Source organism: Humulus lupulus, chromosome 2 (assembly GCF_963169125.1).
Source record: "Humulus lupulus chromosome 2, drHumLupu1.1, whole genome shotgun sequence".
Taxonomy (NCBI): Eukaryota; Viridiplantae; Streptophyta; class Magnoliopsida; order Rosales; family Cannabaceae; genus Humulus; species Humulus lupulus.
Genome location: NC_084794.1, coordinates 280,591,468 through 280,611,740, shown reverse-complemented (window position 1 = coordinate 280,611,740; position 20,273 = coordinate 280,591,468). Strand labels below are relative to the sequence as shown.

Genomic DNA, 20,273 nt, shown 5'->3' with positions numbered 1-20,273 from the left:
CGAGTATCTCACTGAAGGAAAGTTGTTAGAGGGGCGTAATGACGCACGGCGGATACTGTACCAGGCTCCAAGGTATACGATGGTAGACAGGGTGCTATACCGGCGTGGGCACTCCCTACCCCTCCTACGATGTGTTCTACCAGGTGAAGTAAAGACCATCTTGCAGGAAGTGCACGAGGGTTTTTGCGAGGACCACATTGGGGGGCAAAGCTTGGCCCTGAAAGTCTTAAGGCATGGGTATTACTGGCCCGCTCTGTCGAAGGACTCAATCTCGTACGTCAAGAAATATGACAAGTGCCAGCGATTCGCCACTATTGCCCGAGCTCCCCCAGTCGAGCTAAAGATGATCTCGTCCCCGTGGCCATTCGCGGTCTGGGGAATCGACCTGGTTGGCGCCCTCCCTACTGAAAAGGGCGGGGTCCGCTACGCTGTGGTGGCTATCGACTACTTCACAAAGTGGGCTGAGGTAGAACCTTTGGCAACAATCACTTCCAAGAAAGTCCTCGACTTCGTGGTCAAAAGTATTATCTGCCAGTTCGGGTTGCCAAAGAAAATCGTATCCGACAATGGGACTCAGTTCGACAGCGACCTCTTCACCGAATTCTGTGAAAGGTACGACATTGAAAAAAGTTTCTCCTCCGTGGCCTACCCCCAGGCTAATGGGCAGGTCGAAGCCATCAATAAGACGCTAAAGGCGAACCTTAAGAAGAGGCTAGACGAAGCCAAGGGGGTCTGGCCAGAACAGCTCCCCCAGGTACTGTGGGCATACCGGACCTCGCATCGGACTCCTACGGGTCATACTCCTTTCTCCCTGGCTTTTGGGAGTGAGGCAGTCCTTCTTGTCGAGATAAAGGTTTCTTCGCATAGAGTCCAGGCGTATGACCAGGACCACAGCCACAAACTACTATGCGAGTCCCTCGACCTGATTGATGAAAAACAAGAAGATTCGCAGCTCCAGCTCGCGGATTACCAGCAAAAAATCACTCGTTACTTCAACTCAAAGGTAAAAAAACGCGCCTTTAGCATTGACAACCTGATCCTTAGAAGAGTCTTCTTAGCTGGTAAGGATCCCAAAGATGGAGTATTGGGACCAAACTGGGAAGGGCCATATCAAATAACCGAGGTCATAAAGGAAGGAACCTACAAGTTAGCTCGGCTTAATGGAGAAGCGGTCCCACGAACTTGGAACGCCATCCATTTGAAGAAATATTATGAGTAACACCGTTGTAAGGCTTATTCAGAAAGGTCATTTTTTGTTTATCAAGCAATGAGAATTAAATCTTTTTTCATTATTGTGTATAGTTGCGAATGTAATCTCAAGTAACCACGAAAGACCCTTTCCTAATTACTTGGGGGGCATATGGTGCCTAGATATAACCAGGTCGCCTTAAAAACTTAGAAGTTGATTCAAATTGGTTGATCGGTGTTTTTCTTAAAAAGCACAAGATATTAATCAAGAATTAACACGAACTAAGTTTTCAAATTAACGTCCTGGATATAACCAGGTCCTAAAACTTAGAAGTTGACTCAAATTGATTGATCGTTGTTTTTCTTAAAAAGCACGAGATATTAATAAAAAATTAACGCGAACTAAGTTTTTAAAAGCAATGTCCGGGATGCAACCGGGACTTATCTTAGAAGTTGGCTCAAAATTGATTATGTTTTTTCCTAGAAAAGCATAAAATATCAATCGCAGCACCAACAAAAACTAAGACTATTGCCAAAACGCATAAAGGTAAAATGATGCAAATCAATTAAAAGAAAAAAGTTGGTAAAACCAATTGTCTCGAGGTTAGAAAACCTCATACAAAGTTACAAAAAAAATGTATACAAAGGGTAAAAGGAAAAGAAGTCCTAGGCCCCGCCAGGCTGCTCCGATGAGGTCACCACCTCGCCCTCCTGCTCGGCGACTGCGGAGTTCTCCCCGGTCTCGGAGGGCGCCTCGTGCTGAAGGCGAGCTTTGAATTTCTCCAAGAAGCTCTCCCACGCATCCGCCCCCATGAAGGAGAAGTCACCATCTGGGTTATAGACCCAACAATGGTACAGCATAGCCTCCATGGAGGAGCTGGAGGCTGCCCTCTCCGTCGCCAGGGCGGCTTTGGCCTCCTCGGCCTCGGCTTTCGCGGCGTCCAATGTGGCCCGAGCAGCCCTGGCCTCCTCGAGCTCAGTCCTCGCAGCAGCTAACACGGCCTTGGTAGCCTCGACCTCTTGCAGCTTAGGCCGGGACGCATCCAGCTCGGCCTGCACGGTTGCCAGGGTATCCTTAGCCTCCTGCGCCTGTTTCTTGGCAGTCTCAAGGGCGGCCAGGACAGTCTGGTGTTCCCCCCTCATGTCATCGAGCCTGGCCCGAGATCGGGATATGCTCCGGTGGAGAGCCAGGGCACCCTGCAAAAAGCCAAAAAGATGATAAGGCAACTGCCTTAGATAAAAAATAATAAACATATGATGCATAGCGAGCAAGGAATACCAAAGGCGAGGTCAGCTTACCGTGAGAGCCATCCCCAGCGACGACTCCATCACATTCTCCGGGCTCCTTGTCTCGATCGCTCTCAGGTCCCTCTCGGTGGCATTGTAGTAATGGTCCACGGTGTAGCTCACCGTCTTGTAGACTATTCCCCGAAAGATGTCGGGGATCTTCTCCAGAGCCAGGGGATTCACCGAGAAGCGCACCTCGGGGGTTGTGGCCGCCAGGGTCACGGGGGGCACCTCCGTATCCCGAGCTGGGTCGGGAACTTGCGGAGGAGGAGGAGGCATCCTCATAGCAGGAGGAGGTGGAGGCAGTTTCTCCGGAGCTGCCGAAGCCTGGTTTTTCCCCTTTGCAGGAGACTTAGAGGTGCTCCCAATGGCTTTCTTTGCCAGCCGGAGTTTTTTCACCATGGGCCTAGAGGCCCCAGAAGAAGGGTTCCCTCCAGGGAACATGGCTCACAGGTCGTTGCCCCCGGATTGAGACATCTCCTCTGGGAAAGCAAAGGCAAAGTATCAATATACAAGTAGAAACATTTATGCAAGACAACAAAAGTTAAAGGGAAGACAGATCTCAAGTATATTGAAAGGGATCCTACCCTCCGAGCTAGAGGAGGAATCTATGGTCACGACCACCGGCCCCGGAGCTACAGCGGGGGAGTCTAGGTTAATGACCTCGCGGGCTGGAAGAGGCTCTGGGTCCGAATCTGGCTCGGGACTGGACTCTTCTACATATTGCCTAAGGCCTGGAGCTACTATACACTCCCGAAGGGAGGGCCACGACCGAAGATTGGTCCCATACTCCTAAAAAAAGACCGACCTAAAAGCCATGGTGTTATCTACGACTACAGTGCCCCTAGGGTGGCTACTTTCGTAATCCAGCACAAGCTGGTTGACGCACTGGAGTAAGGTTATATCGCGGTCTGGGTCACTCCGATGACGTTGAACGGGCTGGTTGGGATTGAACCTAGCTAATCGAGGGTCTGCGGTGGCCCTATCTAAGTCCCTAAACATGTAAGGATTACCTTGCCCAGAGGGACCGGCTGCTGCTCCGGACCAGGCCCTCTCCTCGTCCATTTGATGGGCGACCTCCAGAGCTCGTTTCCGCCTCATGAGGGGCACCTCGTCCTCCTCGTCCTCTTCCTCTTCTCCTGCGGCCTCCTCCTCGGGGATGGGTGCTATCTTGCGAGCTGGGGGGAGGCCCCGCGGTCTCCTCAAGGCCAAAGTCTGGCCTGGGGAGATTAGTTTGCATGCCAGCATCGTCTCGTCCGACACGAGCTGGTGGTAGTCCTTTTCGCTGGGGGGCAGCCTCGCCAATGTCTCGTATTGACCCCCGAGGGTCACGGATTTTTCCGTCCTCGTGAAAATGGCTGCATGATTCTCTCCAATTCAGAAACTAATAAAGGAAGATAACCAATAATAATCTCACGAGCTAAGAGCAAATGGTACGTACGAGGGCGGTTGAAGTAGTGATGTTCGCAATTGCGGAACCCCGTCGACATGAAGAACTGGTCTTTGAAGTCGTTGGGGTGGCTGGGCAGCTCGATGACCGTAGCCGTGTTTGGAAAACGGGTCAAGTAGTAGAACCCGTCACCTCGCCCCCTCTGCTCCGGGCTGGCCTTGAGGCAGAAGAAGTATAGGATGTCCGCCGGGGTGGGGACCTCCCATTCCTGCTTCAGGAATAAGTACCTCAACCCCGCTAACAAATGGTACGAGTTAGGGGGGAGCTGGAAAGGGGCCAACCTCACGTAATTGAGCAAGTCGGCAAAATACTGGTCAAGCGGGAGGAAGGCCCCAGCCTTGAAGTGCTCGTCACTCCAGGCCGCGTATTCTTCATTGAGCGGCGTGCAGCTCCGCTCGCCTTCTAGGGGAGGTCGGGCGATTAGAGCGCCCCTCCCAATCTCGATGTTGTGGGAAAGGAATATCTTATTCACTTTCCCCTGATCGGTGATCTTCGAGACGATCTTCTCAGCCTCGAAGAAAGCGTTGGGTCTCACCTCGAGCTCCTGCTCCACGGCCGGCCCGAAAACGGGGATGGGAGAGTCCATCACCACCTCCTTTCCTTTGGATAGTTGAGAAGACGAGCTGCCAGCGGTCTTCTTAGGGGCGTTCTTCTTGGGTCCCATCGGGTCGCCTAGTGAACAAAAGAAGAAATTTTAGAAAAGGCGACCTAAGTATAAGAAAGAATCTAACGCGAAGAGTTTCCTTTGCACGGGCTGAGGTAATCTCAGCCCATGGAGAGTGAGACCACGCGGTTCTACGAACACGCGCCTATGTTCCCAACGGATCCCCGATTACTCGGAATCCGTGTGTTAGGAGGGTCAGGATAAAAGTTTTCCTTGGAAGGAAAGTTTCAGTAGGCAAACAGTGCAAAACCGCCTGTGAAGCGTGTCCCCTAAGCTACTCGGTTTTGCACCCAAAAGGCTGGATATTTCAAGCAGGCATACCAAAAATCCTACCCAGAAAATTTCCCCAGAAAGCGTACCCTATGAGCCATGCTCCTAAATGGTTTTTTCTACGATCGATGCCCAAAAATAAAAACCTACGCCTATCATACCCACAAAAAACCAACAGAATGTTGCATGCGGCTACATGAACAATTTACCTAAGCTACAGTGAAGAGAAAACTTAAAGCATGCATAAGCAGAAAACTTACAAAGTGTTTTGCTGTGGGATGGATGAAGGGGTCGTCTGGGTTGGAGCCTCGTTGGAATAGCTGGTGCCAAAGCCTCAAAGGAGCTCTCGCGCCTGAACTTCTGGAACGCTGGGAATAGTAACTGGAAGAAAAAGAGGGCTTTTTGAGGCTGAGAAGGAAGAAGAAGATGGGAAAATTAGAAAATTTTCAAATGAATGGATGGCCCATGCGTAAGGTGGCCACCCCTTTTATATACGTAAAAGGCCAAGTGAGGAGGGCCGTTGGATTGCCCTGATGTGGGATACGAGGCTCTCTACTCGAGAGGCGAAACGACGACCGAGTATAGGCTAAGCCATTTAATGCGGTTCTCGGAAGACGTACCGTCACCAACCACGATGCTCCACGTAGTCGACGCCTGCGTAATGGGCAGAATGTGAAGAGTCCATAAGGAAGCCTAAAAGCCCCCACTGTGGCCCCAGATGACGTCATATGCCACGAGCAGAGGCTTGGGGGGCAAATGTACGCCCTAATTTTCCACGGGCTATTAGCGAGTTGAGATATGACATAATTATATCAGCCACGTGGATGCCACGTGGGCGGAGCTACTGCTATTAGGTCCTACCTCTTTAGCTCGAGGTAGCCGAAAGTTTATTAAGATTACCAAGGAGCCGAATCGGAGGTATGAAGACTGTGGGTTGAGAAGGCACCCAGCTTGAGGCACGAGCCTGAGTTGGAAGCCGTGACCCTTTATAAAGTCAACCACGCAATGTAAACGTGCATATATCAGACATCACGTGTCTGATATATCCCTGAATTCTTGGACACGCAGCATAAACGTGCGTATTCAGGCACCCACGATTGGGTCGGGCCGTGCGGCCCATTATTCCCCTTACTTATTGATTAGACCACATTTCATTTGTCAGGTTTTAGGAATTAATCATGAATGTCACAAAAGTGACATGATGGGTAAGGAGGTCACGGGATGACCCCCCTTGCCAACCCCCCAGGTGTCCTCTCCTATAAATATGGAGACCCTGGGAGTTGCAAGGGGTTGGATTCTATTGTGTAAAGAAATACCCTGTAAAGAATACCAGAAATATAGCAATAACAGTGGCTGGTAGAGTAGAATGATTTTAACATTTGAACCACCTAAAAAAAGTATTCGTACCGTCAGTTCATTTTAAGATCATTCATCTGTTTCGGTTCATTACTTAACACTAATCCCATTATCTTATTTTCTTAATTACCTGTTGGCGAAAAACCGCGTCAACATATATAAATATGTGTTCTTGGGTTTAATTTGGGTATTTGGTGAAGATTTTTTAGTTTTATTTTAGATTATAGTTTTTTAGGTTGATCTTTAACTTTGAATTATAATTTTTGTTTTAAATAAAAATAATGTTTAAATCAGATCTTGATGTTTAAATAAAACTAATATTAATAAGATTTTGATGTTTTAAATTAAATTTTTTAGTTTTTTAATTAAATTTAATGGTTTCAAAATTGATTTTTAAACAAAATTATTAGATAAACTAATCAAATTGCGACATGTGGCGGTCTTATCAACACTTGACGGAGTTTAACAGTGGAGTACTAACAAAATTAATGTTTTACTAATAATGGTACTTTCTACACGAAAAAAAAAATTTGGCATATGCCGCGTACAAATTTTAAAATTTATACCGCAAATATTTATTTATTTATTTTTATATATACTGGAATACTCACCTAAGGCTATTAAGTGTCCAAATTAAGCTAGACTAAATTAGATTAGTTTTCAATTATTAGTAAGGTGCATATTAAAATAAGGAAAAACAAAAACTCATGTTTAATTTCTAAAAAAATATTATGCTGTTTTAAATAATTCCCAAAATGTCTTACTTAGTCAAATTATGTAGTTCTATACATGTTTACGTGTTGTGTAGACTTCATTTTGCATGGCATTGGCATTAGCTTTAAGTTCATTCCACGTAACACAAAATAAAAACAATTATAAATACATTGAAATTCATTCACCAATTTCAAAATTAAAAAAAAATATATCAAAAAGAGAAAGAATCCTTTGACTTTCTGTCTTTTTTTGCAATTTTAATATATATTTTTTAATTTTAAAAAATCGTGTAATTTTAAGGAAAGTACAAAAAAAAGTACCCATATTATCCATAGGGTCCCTTTTGACCTTATAGTAAAATAAGCACAACATGATAATACGACGTCGTTTCTTGTGGGAGAAGAAACTTTTGCGAGCGCGTGATTACACCGCCTCAATATTTATTATTTATTTTTCCTAATTAAGCCGAAGCAAGCATCTTTCTATGATTCTCGAACCACCAAAACGATTCGTTTTACCATCTCACTTCTTCTCTCTCTCTCTCTAAAAGGGGAAGAGAAACGCATTTGAGGATTTCAGAGCTTGCTCCCGTAAATTCTCTCACTGCGCGTGTTCCGCACTCGCTGATTTAATTATATATTTTTTAATTTTTTTTTTGGGGTTTTGAGGTTTTGATATTGCACCAGTCACCACCACCTCCGGATCCCCATTCCCAATCCAAAGCTACACTGGCTCTGATTATACGTCGTCGTTTGACACCAAAACCCTTCACCGTTAGAGATTCTGTATCTCACCACACTAGGTATAATCCAACTACTTCTCTCTTTCAAAAAATTATTGTTATGTTTGGGTGTTGGGGAAGAATTTGGACATGGGCTGTGTTTGTTTTGGAAAATTATCATTTTGGTGTTTGCAATTCTTCAGAAATTTAATCTAGGGTTTGTTTTTGTCTTGTTGCAGAGGAATGTCATTATGGATTGTACAAGGTCAGGGCACAAGTTTAGCATAGCATTTTGGGTGTTCTGGGAGGGACTGCCCATCTGATTAAGTTTACATTTCTCATATAAGGGTTAGTTCTTTCTATTGTTTCTTTCGATTTATTTGATGAGCCATAGATTAATGGATGTCTTAAATTTATCACCGTCTGCCTTCAACAATTGGATTGCATTTTCCCATATCTTTTTCAGTTTATGGTTGTACTGAGGGATGTTAGTGTAAGGGGAGGTGGTTTGGTAGGTGTGGGGGTAGGGGTAGATAGAGCTGTATCCACTTTTTTTTTTGTTAGAATGAAATTATTGACTATGTTTGGTTACCTTTTTTCTTTATTGATTTCCTGAGTTTCATTTTCGATTGTATGGTTCAGTTGTTCAAGTATTTGTTGTTTACTGATGGTGGTTATAGAATAGTATTCTAACTTAGGGTTGTGGAATAATCTTTTGCTTTCCAAATCTTTTGTTAGAATGAAAGCATTGGCCATGTTTGGTTGCTTCTTCCTTTCATAAGTTTAACCTTTGGATTATGTCTTTAAGTTGTTTGAGTGTTTCGTTCTTATTGTATTATTAATGATGGCTTTAACATATTCCTTTTAATTTTATACTATGGTTTGCAGGAGTCATGGCTTTTCGGAAATATGTTCCTTCTGGTGATGCACCACCTCCTATAATTATGAAGCCTTTGGAATTCTCCAGTAAGATGCATGAGAATACTCGGTTGGTGGATTCAGGGACCAGTCTTGCTGTTGAGCCTGATGGAGATATAGACCTCAGAGAAGTTTACTTTCTTATCATGCATTTCCTTTCAGCTGGACCATGTCGTAGAACATATGGACAGTTTTCGAATGAGCTTCTTGAACATCAACTTTTACCCAAAAGATATCATGCTTGGTACTCGAGGAATGATGTGCGTATTGGGGATGGAAATGATGATGGCATGTCAATCCCTTTGAGTCACAGTATGTTGGTGGAGAGGTATGCACAACGCTTTGCATCTTTTGCTCTTGGGTTTAATCAATATTTTCACTAGTAAACAATTATGTCCAAGATTTTAATTTCCAAGTAACACACATGACATTTGGTTGCTAAATTGTTTTCCTATAAAAGGATAAACTGAGTTCTGTGTGTTATTTTACTTATTTAGGTATTCTCACATTCAAAAGGATCACTTGGTAAGGCTTTTGAAGCAGTTGCTTATAAGTACAGCTCCCCCTTCACGGAGTATAAGCGGTGGCAATCCCCCAAATGCTGCTGATGTACCTACTTTAATGGGAATGGGTTCATTTTCACTTCTAAAACGTAGGTTAAATTGGTATAAGAATTTATGTTTTCATGGCATGCACTTGTAAAGCTTAATCGTTGAAATTATAATTTAAGCAAAATGGTATTCCTCTGCCAAAAGTAATAAATTGTGGGAGTAGACCACTCATGTACATGTGGTCTTCCTCTCTTTTTCAAAAGTAAAATAAAATAAAATAATTTAAGCAAAATGATGATGTTCTCGTATTAACTTAGGCTTTGTTTTTTCTTCCTTTAAGTTATTATATGATCAATACTTGATGCACCCTTGTTATTTAGATGATGGGGATACTTTCGACCAAGAATTAAGGCAACCCCCTGCTCATATGCGTTGGCCTCATATGAAAGCTGATCAAGTTCGTGGGCTAAGTTTGAGAGAAATTGGGGGAGGTTTTACTCGGCACCATCGTGCACCATCTATTCGTGCAGCATCTTATGCTATTGCAAAACCAACAACCATGGTTCAGAAGATGCAAAATATCAAGAAGATAAGAGGACATCGGAATGCTGTTTATTGTGGTATGCTATTATTTGCTGAGTTAACATTATGTTCATGAATGCATCCTTTTGAACTTTCTCTTGTACATAAGGCTTGTTTTCCACACTGGATGACATGCTTTTGTGTGCATTAATGATTTTGTTTATTTTTGGAGCATACCTAATGTTTGTTTGTTTTTACAAAGCCAGTTGGAGAGTTATTTCAACTCCTTTTTTTTCAATGAGAAGCATGCTCTTGTTTGAGTGTGTGAATTAGAAACTTATCTTGAAAGCTTGCATTGAGTTTGGTTTATTATAAAATGACTCCCTGCAGCCATATTTGATCGCTCGGGGAGATATGTTATTACTGGTGCAGATGACCGCCTTGTAAAAATCTGGTCTATGGAAACAGCATATTGCTTGGCAAGCTGCCGTGGTCATGAAGTAAGTTTATACATCTCTACAGCATAATTAGCGTACTTACGAATGTATCACCATTATTTTAGTATTATTTGTTTCATGTCTCTATTTTTCTTTTAATGCTTGGAAGGGTGACATCACTGACCTGGCTGTAAGTGCTAACAACGCTGTAGTGGCATCATCGTCAAATGACTGCATCATTCGAGTTGTAAGATTAAGATTTTCCTTCTACTAAGTGAATTGCTTCATCCTTTTTCTCCTTTTTTTTTGTTCTTTTTCTTTTTGCACGTTTTTGCTACTTTCATTTTTACTTGATGTTCATTTTTTGTACAAATTTTGGTTATTTTTAGTGGCGTTTACCTGATGGCCTACCAGTTTCTGTACTGCGGGGGCATACTGGGGCAGTTACTGCAATTGCATTTAGTCCAAGACCCGGGTTTACCTATCAACTTCTGTCGTAAGGCTGTTTTTTCTGTCTCCCTCTTTCTTCAAAAATTATTCTGTTATCTGTATATAGTCTGACTCCAACCCCTTTTTTCCCACCCTTGTTGATATTGGTCTTCTTTTTTTCAGTTCATCTGATGATGGGACATGTAGGATTTGGGATGCTAGAAGCTCTCAGTTGAGTCCACGGATATATGTTCCAAAGCCTTCAGATTCTGTGGCTGGTTAGTTGCTCTTTTAATTGCATTTAGAATCCAAATTATAGTTTGTGAAAGGACCTTGTTTGGAATGATATGATTGGTCGCAGGTAGAAACAATGTTCCATCTTCAAGCACTGGTGCACAAAACCACCAAATTTTTTGTTGTGCGTTTAATGCTAATGGTACAGTCTTTGTCACTGGTAGCTCAGACACTCTTGCAAGGGTAAATGATTCTCTCTCGGTATTTTTGGTCACATTCTTGTTCAGGGAAATGCTAAATTTTCTGTGTTAGGAACATAATGCATCAGTAATCATTTTCCTAGTGAATGGTGACATTTAATGGCTATCTGCTTGCAGGTGTGGAGTGCTTGTAAACAAAGCCCTGATGACGCACAGCAACCAAATCATGAGATAGATGTGTTATCTGGGCATGAGAATGATGTGAATTATGTACAATTTAGGTTAGTTTGTTGATGTAGTTTCCAATTCACACTGGTAAATATATTCACACTGATGGAGCCTCTCTCTGTATTGCAGTGGTTGTGCTGTAGCATCTAGATTTATGGCAGCTGACAACATGAAGGAAGAGAATGTTCCAAAATTTAAGAATTCCTGGTGTGTCCTTTGTTCCCCATCTTTTTTTTAAATTAGTAACATAGCATTGTAGCTTGGTTTAAGTTCTTTTGCTTTGTCTACCCTTTCTTTAATTTTAGTCTAAGTTTTGGGTAATAACTTTTTAATGTGCTTATTAATCTTTCTTTCCAGGTTCACTAATGAGAACATAGTTACTTGTTCTCGTGATGGTAGTGCAATTATTTGGATCCCAAGATCACGGCGATCACATGTGAGTTGCCATAATTTTTTTAGGGACACACCCAATTCACACACAAAATATGCACTCTATCTATCATATGTTATTATTTATAATCACACAATTTAAAATGTGAGGTCACATAAAAATATTAAATGGTTGATATTAATAACACATCATGGTATGCATATTTTGTTTGTGAGTTGGGAATGTCCATAGTATAACTCTTTTTTTTTTTATTCCCCAAATTTTGGGCTTTGGAGAGACTAGTTGAAAGAGTTTTTATTATTTTTTTATTTTTAACTGTCCGTAATACCATGAATCCTTTTTATTTTTTTTATGGAGGGTCTAAATAAAATGTTCTATTGCCATTTTTATGCTCCAAGGGGAAACCTGGCCGGTGGACGCGAGCATATCATCTCAAAGTTCCACCACCACCAATACCTTCTCAACCTCCACGAGGAGGCCCTCGTCAGAGAATGCTTCCTACTCCTCGTGGTGTAAATATGATAATTTGGAGTCTTGACAATCGCTTTGTTCTTGCAGCTATAATGGGTATGTTAGTTGTTGATTTTTCTTCTGTTATAATTATAACAATCCTAATTATTAATAATTGTTAGTATTATCATTATTGTTATTGTTGTTGGTTAATTGGTTCTTTAGTGGTGCATTTGTTGTAGTCGTCTTGGCTTTGTCTTACCTGTTTTGATATCCTTTAAGTATTTAAAGTTTCCATGTAGGGTTCTCTCTCTCTCTCCCTCCCTCTATTTATATATATAATGTATATTTATTTACACAATTTTATATTTTTCTTTGATGCAGATTGCAGAATTTGTGTGTGGAATGCGTCTGATGGTAGCTTAGTATATTCTTTAACTGGTCATAGTGAATCTGTATGTAATTTCTCTCTCGCCCTCTCTCATTTTATTTTTAAACTTCGTTCTATATTTCCTTTTCTTTTGAATGCTTAAAATAATTTGTTAATCATACTTTAAAAGGAATTTTACTAATGGGAAAAAAAAAACAAGTGAGCTTGAGAACACAGACTAAAAGAGTTTACAACAAGAAACTCTCGTGCAACAACAACAGAGAGTTTACATTATTAAAAAATTTCAATCTTTGGCTAACAGCGAAACAGTAAACCCTTAAACTCTTTTACATTGAAAATTCAAATAGCTACCCATTATCTAACTTTATCTCAGCATGGGAAAATTCTTCTGTATATGGCCATTACATCCACCACTATGTAAATAGCAAATGTGAGAAAAGGATCCCTTTGTCTAAGACCCCTTGAACCATAAATTTGCCTCTTGGTTCCATTTATGTACACAGAATATGGAATTGAGGATAAACACCTGTGATCCATTTTCTCCAAAACTTTTATTTTTTTTAGCACGAAATCACAAAACCGCCATTTCACATAATCATACGCAGTTTTGAAATCTATTTTGAACGCCAGCCCTTTCTTCGTTGAACTTCTATAATCCTCCACAACCTCATTGCCCAATAAAATCACATCTTATGCCTGTCTTCCTCCTACAAAGGCTCCTTGTGAATCTGAATCATCTCGTTCAATACTTCTTCTAGCCTCAACAATAGTAACGGTAGTACCTTGAAAATAATTTTGTAAAGACTACTGACAATACTAATTGGTTTATGATCCTTCACTCTGCCACAACTCAGTTTCTTAGGAGTTAAGCATAAGTATGCCTCGTAATGCCGTTTACAACCCCGTTTCTCTCAAATTCTGGAAGAAAAAAAAATTAACAAATCAGCTTTGGTAACTTCTCACAGAGACTAAAAGAAGGCTATTGTGAATTCACAAGTTCCTTGAGCTTTATCTCCATTGCAAGCGTACACATCCTTCTTAATCTCATCTTCATCAAAAGGTCTCTCAAGCCCCACAGCCAAGAGAAATAACCTGCCATTTAAGACCTTCAAAACCTGACCACCTTATTGCTGTCGAGGTGTATAAAGAACTGAAAAATTTGATTACTTTCTCCTCAATTTCTCTGTCCGACTCCACAATCTGCCCATCATATTTTTCTAATTTGGAAATACAATTCCTTGCTTTTCTTGCATTCATTAAACTATGAAAAAGCGTAGAATTATCATCCCTTCTTCAGTCTACTTAAACTTAGATTTCAATACAAGTGCTTCCCATCATATTAGTTTTGATTGCTTGGTCATGGATAAGTATCTTGTTTTTTATAATCTTTTATTGGTTGCAACATTTGCGCACATTGATTTGATTGATGTCTGCCTCATCTTTTTAGGCATAGAGCTACAGAGCAGGATAATGTATTGTTTTTCTTCCTTGATTGGAGGATTTAAATGTGAATTATGCTGTGTACATTTCTTATGTTGATAAGTACGCTAAAGGGTTAAACTAACTTAATTTTTTGATAGACATATGTTCTGGATGTTCACCCTTTTAATCCCCGGATAGCTATGAGTGCTGGTTACGACGGAAAAACCATTGTGTGGGATGTAAGTTCAGTTTCCTTTGTCTCTCTTTTGATTGTTTTCTCTGTGGTACTCAATCGAGATTTAATTGTGGTTCTAGATATGGGAAGGAAAACCAATAAGGACATACGAAATATCACGTCACAAGCTGGTTGATGGGAAGTTTTCTCCGTAAGTCCATCATATTTATGCTCGTTTCTTTTTGTTGAGCTTCAGTAATTATGGCCAATTTGATAAAAAAAAATTTAATTGCTCATTATTTTTCTGTTTATTTAATTGTATTTTTCTTTACAAAGTACCTTTTATGTTCCTAGCTATGCCGTACATGATATTGGATTTTTGTATGAAGCTTTTATTCTAGTTGTCTCTCTGTTTCCTAGGATCTTTAGTCTCAAATTGATAGATTTTTTTATTCTTTTTTATTCTTGTCTGCACTGGAGACTATTAGTGTGTCTGTTTCTGATACTTACAATTTCTTTCCTCTGATACGTAGGGATGGGACGTCAATTATACTATCTGATGATGTTGGGCAGCTTTATATATTGAACACAGGCCAAGGGGAATCCCAAGAGGATGCAAAATATGACCAGGTATGTATAATTGTACATTTTATGTTGTTTTGATCTTTAATCTCAATGAACATAGCAGTGATGCATTTATATCAGTTGGGGATTTGGTTTCTAATGCTTGATTTCCATAATGAGGTTTCTCAGTGGTACTTATCTGGTGTGCCCTCCTTTGGCAGTTTTTCCTTGGTGATTATCGACCCCTTATTCAAGATACCCATGGGAATGTACTTGATCAGGTTGGATGATCATATTTGTTATTTTACTTTATTCTTTGCCTTCCATACTGATATAATATATAATAGGACTGACAATATGTTAGACTGTAGTTCTCTATTAGAGTTTTTATATATTAGACACTGATTAATTACAAGAAATGGCGATTATTGAAACAGGAAACTCAGATAACACCATATAGACGGAACCTCCAAGATCTTCTTTGTGACTCAGGTTTTCTCCCTTGAACTACTAGTTATTATTATTATTTTGTGGGATTTATTTTTACCATTTCATTTTCTTAAGCTTTGTTTATGCTTTGAAATCATTAGGCATGATACCATATTCAGAACCCTATCAGAGTTCATACCAGAAGAGGCGATTAGGAGCTCTTGGTGTTGAATGGAATCCTAATTCTCTTAAACTTGCTACTGGAGCAGACTTTACTCTAGATCCAGAATACCAAATCTTACCCTTGGCAGACCTAGACCTAATAAATGAGCCTCTGCCTGAGTTTGTGGATGTCATGGATTGGGAACCAGACAATGAAATACAAAGTGATGATGCTGATTCAGACTTTAATGTCACTTTAGATTATTTTAGTGGAGGAGAGCAAGGAAGTTTAAGTTCCAATTCCTCTGTTGACTCAGTGGGCAGTGCAGAAGATGGTGAGACTGATGACACACAAATGAATAGACGAAGATCAAAAAGGAAAAAGCAAAAGGCTGAAGTAAGTTATTGTGAATTTTTGTAGAAAGGAGGTTGTGTTCAGGGTGTTATTAATTTTTCTTTCCTTTGTTTTAGTCTTCTCTTGAAATAATTAACCCACTGCTCTATCTATATCTTGCTTCATCAGATTGAGATCATGACATCTTCAGGAAGGCGTGTGAAGAGGAGGAATTTTGATGAGAGTGATGGTAATCCTCCCAGGAAAAACAAAACTAGGAAATTAAAAAGTGGTCGAAAAGGTTCAAGGAAGAAATCTCCTAAATCAAAGTCATCGAGACCTCGAAGAGCTGCAGCAAAAAATGCACTTACTCTGTTTTCTAAAATTACAGGGACCTCTACTGACGGAGAAGATGAAGATGACTCAGGAGTTGATACATCAGAGAGTGAATCCATACTTCAAGATTCAAACATTGAGAGTGATGGATCTGATAAATATTTGCAAAATGAGCAAATGAAACATCGGAAAGGAAAAGAAATTTCACTGGATGACTCTGACTTGGTTAAATTTCCCAAAGTTCCTGAATTTCAAATTAATGCTGGAAATAGGACAAAATTGGTCCTCAAATTGCCACAACGTGAATCAAATAGGCTTCTGGCTCGAGAGAAGATAGTATTCAAATGCGGTAACCATGGTGATTTGGTGGGTCCATCCTCAAGAGTTTCTCAAGAAACAATTGAAATGAATGGTAATTATATGAACTCTCAGGATTCGAGTTACGACCCTGGCAATTGTGCAGGACGCAATACAATTGAAGGGTCAGACAGAGTACCAGGAGATAAAGTTGACCTTTTAAATTTGTCTGAAGATTATAAAAATGGGAAAATTAGATGGGTTGGGGCCAGAGCTCGGACATCCAAGCGTCTAAGATTTGGTGAACCTGCACCAGCAAATGCATTTACCAGGACAGGCTTGTGTCTTGAATTTCATCGTGAAAAACAGAATAATAACAGTCAATGTGTAAAACTGGATAGTGATTCTTTGAGTGAGTTCTCTGATTTACAAACACAAAAACTTGAGATTAAGGGAGATGAAAAGCTGGCAATCAATGGGACAGATACGGGAGGTGATGCCTGTGGCGGGAAAGAGAAATTGAGTTCTATTGAATGCAGGGAATACAATGATACATCAAAAATTCATGACATGGTTGCTTGGAATGCAATTGACTCTGACAACAATAAGAATATGACTGAGCTTCCACTCAAAGACACTGATAAAGCATCGAAATCAGATGATATATCTGCTTGGGATGCAAATGCCTCTTTTGTTGAAAATGGGAACAGAAATGGTCTTCCAACTGAAGAAACTAAGAACCCTTCTCCACTCATCTCCACCAATTTGAGTCTGAAAAGGATTGCAAATGATTCTGAAAATCCTTGGGAACAGGAAATGAAATCTTCAGTGGACAACTTGGAGAATGGGCTATATAATTTGTTAAATGACAAGTCATTAGACACTGAACAAGACTCAGTTGTGCCTGACGATGAAACAACCAATAGATTTAATTCAGATCGTGGTGATGGTGGTTCTCTGGAATCTGACACTCAGTGTGATAAGAATGCCATGTCTAGTACAAAGGACTCAGTGGAGTCTCATCAGTTACATAAGAAAAATATGTATACTGCTGTATATAGAAGGGCTAAATCACAGAAGGGTACAACTACTTTAGAAGGTGATGTTGATGGCAAAGGAGGGAGCACCTCAAATGCAAGCAACCACAATCCTAGTGGAGTGGACGTTTGTGAAGACTCAATTGATGGATCATGTGGGACACAATCCACTGGATTGAAGGGCTCTACATGTCCAGATGTGGCTGACGATGTTAAGCTGACCCAAGAACTTGAATCAGGATTCATGCTTAGAAATAATCAGAACAGTTCCATGAGTAGGCGTAGACAGCCAAATGAAGAATGGGGATCAAGTTCTAGAGCGACAGTTGGTTTGAGGTCTACTAGAAACAGAAGAAGCAACCATCAACTTTGTGAGACAAGTCCAATAGGGACAACAAGGAAGTCAAATAAATCATCAAGAAAGGGAACATGGTTAATGCTAACTACACACGAGGGAGGCTCCCGATATATTCCACAACTAGGGGATGAAGTAGTATATTTGAGACAGGTTAGTTGCTCAAGGAATTATTACAATTTTTTTGTTGATTCAATTCTAGTTTGGGGGTTTAGTTTTCTAACCTTTGCTGATATACGTTGAAACTTAATCTTTTCTTTCAGGGGCATCGAGAGTATTTAGAACACACTCGGCTGAGAGAACAACCTCCTTGGATATCAGTGAAAGGAAAGTTAAGAGATGTAGAGTTTTGCAAAGTTATAGACCTGGAGTACTCCCCATTTGCGGGATCTGGGGAGAGCTGCTGTAAAATGATTTTCGAATTTGTGGATTCTGCTTCCGATGTATATGGTAGATCTTTTAGAATGACCCTACCAGAAATGACTGGTTTTCCTGACTTCCTTGTAGAAAGAACTCGCTATGCTGCAGCTATGCAGCGAAATTGGACACGCAGGGATAAATGCAAAGTCTGGTGGAAAAATGACGGTGAAGAAGATGGTAGTTGGTGGGCTGGTAGGATTCTTTCTGTGAAGGCCAAATCTGATGATTTCCCAGAAAGCCCATGGGAGAGGTATACTGTTCAGTACAAGGGTGACCCTACAGAGACGCATTTGCACAGTCCCTGGGAGTTACTTGATATCAATACTGTATGGGAGCAGCCTACTATTAGCAATGCCAGCAAAAACAGCCTTCAGTCTGCCTTTGCCAAACTAGAACACTTGAGCAAACTTCCACAGGTATCAAACACAATGTTAAGTGTGATAGGAAAGTATATCTCACTGCTTTTCATGATAGTTTTCTAAATCTTGTGAACATATTTCAGGATCGTTATGCAATTAATAAGTTGAAGCAACTTTCACAGAGGTCAAATTTTGCGAATAGGTATATCTTTGTCCTTGTAATCCTGTTTAGTATATACTAACACTAGTAGAATAGCATTATTTAATAGATTTGGGACATTGGATGCCTAGTCATTACGGTTTTAGTTTCCTTCTTTCTCATTCTAACTTTAATTTTCTTTAAAATTGTCAGGTTCCCAGTTCCATTATCTCTTGAAGTGATCAAATCTAGATTAGAGAACAATTACTATCGAAGTTTAGAAGCAGTGAGCCATGATTTCAAGATCATGCTGTCAAATGTTGAGAATTTTTTGGGGAGCAAGTCAGAGATTTCGGCGAAATTAAAACGTTTGTCAGATTGGTTTGCAACAACATTGTCATCTTTGTAGCTTTTCTCTTTTTTTTCCTATTTTTTTTTTATAGAAAGAAATCGTTAGTGAGGTTAAGTGGCCCATCTGGGTTATTTTCCCTCTTTTCTCTAATGTAGATAATTTCATTTCTTCAAAAAGTTTTTCCTTCTTACTAGTTAGATTGGTTATTGGAAATTGGTTAAATCTGTCGGGGGTATTCTTTCTTAAGAGGAAATAGAAAACTGAAGAGTTTTTCTGGTGGTTGTGTAGATTTTCCACCAAAAAGATTTGTTCTTGTATAGACACTTGATATCATCACCATTAATAACAAAAGGAAAGGAGAAATGTCCACCTAATGTTTTTTTGCTTGTTTTCAACCTTTTCACTTTCTTTGTTTGTGTCAGATTTATTCATCTTTATTGTATTGCATTGTTTATTTCTTTGAAAAGGACAACATTTAGTTTAATAATGGTCACTTAACTCTTGAAAACATTTTCTTCAAAGATAATGATCAATTGAATTGTTACCACATGTAGTGTACAACACTAAAAGAAAAAGTGAGATATTATGAGTGGTTGAGTTTAAAATTGGGTCTTAGTTATTATAAATGTAAAATATTAAAAACAATTAAATTCAATCACTTGTAACCTGTCAAGTGGTGTTAACCTCATGGCAATGCTCCTTTTAAAAATATTCATCTTATGTTTTCATAACTTTTAACCCCATTCATTCTTACACTTTCGATGCCAGAAAAAATACATTTTTTTTATCACATTTTAATGTTGAATCATCAATTTTAGTAGGTTATTTAAGAGTTTTGCCCCCCAAACTATGACTAATATATTATTATGCCTCTGATTTTTTTGAGCCGTTAAAAATTATCCTTGAACAAATTACAGTGTCGTAAAGTGGCACTTCTGTTAAGTTTTATCATATGTAGCTAATGAATTATTGACGTAGCTATTAAGTTACCAACTTGTCATTGCCACATTAGCATCATGTGTATAATTTAAAATTAAAAAATATATATTTCTTATAAAAAATTATATATAATTCAAAAATTCAAAAAATATTTCTTCTTTTTAATTCTTAAAAGATTAACTTTTTTGAATAAATTCTTAAAAGATTAATTAAATAAAATTTTCAAATATTAAAAAAAATAAAACCGAAGCTCATCTAATTTTTTTTTTGACAAAACTTAAAGTCATCTAATTTAAACTTTATTAATTTCATCATTATTAAAAATAAATAATTTAATTGTGTCAAACTAAAAAAATTAGATGAGTTCTAGTTTTATTTTTTTAAAACATTTTAATATTTTAGTTAATTAATTTTTTAAGAATTATTAAAAAAAAGTAATCTTTTAAGAATTAAAAAGATTTTTTTTTAATTTTTAATTTTAATTTTTTATTACAAATATATATTTTTTAATTTTAAATTATACACATGGCGCTGATTTGGCAATGACAAGTC

General features: G+C 39.5%; 1 protein-coding gene across 2 annotated transcripts; it reads left to right on the top strand.

Annotated features, from left to right (window-relative positions):
- Nucleotides 1-7,532: 7,532 nt before the first annotated feature.
- Nucleotides 7,533-19,156, top strand: LOC133819520 (uncharacterized). 2 transcript variants are annotated; one of them, XM_062252790.1, is made up of 25 exons: nucleotides 7,533-7,731; nucleotides 7,890-7,998; nucleotides 8,539-8,896; nucleotides 9,066-9,220; nucleotides 9,500-9,739; nucleotides 10,032-10,141; nucleotides 10,248-10,325; nucleotides 10,468-10,574; nucleotides 10,691-10,785; nucleotides 10,869-10,984; nucleotides 11,119-11,222; nucleotides 11,299-11,376; nucleotides 11,527-11,605; nucleotides 11,959-12,127; nucleotides 12,395-12,465; nucleotides 13,982-14,062; nucleotides 14,139-14,209; nucleotides 14,532-14,628; nucleotides 14,784-14,843; nucleotides 15,000-15,054; nucleotides 15,153-15,550; nucleotides 15,677-17,665; nucleotides 17,776-18,348; nucleotides 18,435-18,493; nucleotides 18,644-19,156. In XM_062252790.1, the coding sequence occupies exons 3-25, from the start codon at nucleotides 8,544-8,546 to the stop codon at nucleotides 18,837-18,839; spliced, it is 5,334 nt and encodes a 1,777-aa protein (XP_062108774.1). In that variant the 5' UTR covers nucleotides 7,533-7,731; nucleotides 7,890-7,998; nucleotides 8,539-8,543; the 3' UTR covers nucleotides 18,840-19,156. The 2 variants fall into 2 exon arrangements, with proteins under 2 accessions (XP_062108774.1, XP_062108775.1); XM_062252791.1 differs by lacking the exon at nucleotides 7,890-7,998.
- Nucleotides 19,157-20,273: the final 1,117 nt, after the last annotated feature.

What these genes read in the sequence shown, in the direction of transcription:
- LOC133819520 (XM_062252791.1), top strand. Translation starts at nt 8,544, where the DNA reads ATGGCTTTTCGGAAATATGTTCCTTCTGGTGATGCACCACCTCCTATA. An exon ending in GCTCAGACACTCTTGCAAGG is followed by an intron (nt 10,985 to 11,118) that starts GTAAATGATTCT and finishes ATCTGCTTGCAG; the next exon opens with GTGTGGAGTGCTTGTAAACA. An exon ending in TAACTGGTCATAGTGAATCT is followed by an intron (nt 12,466 to 13,981) that starts GTATGTAATTTC and finishes ATTTTTTGATAG; the next exon opens with ACATATGTTCTGGATGTTCA.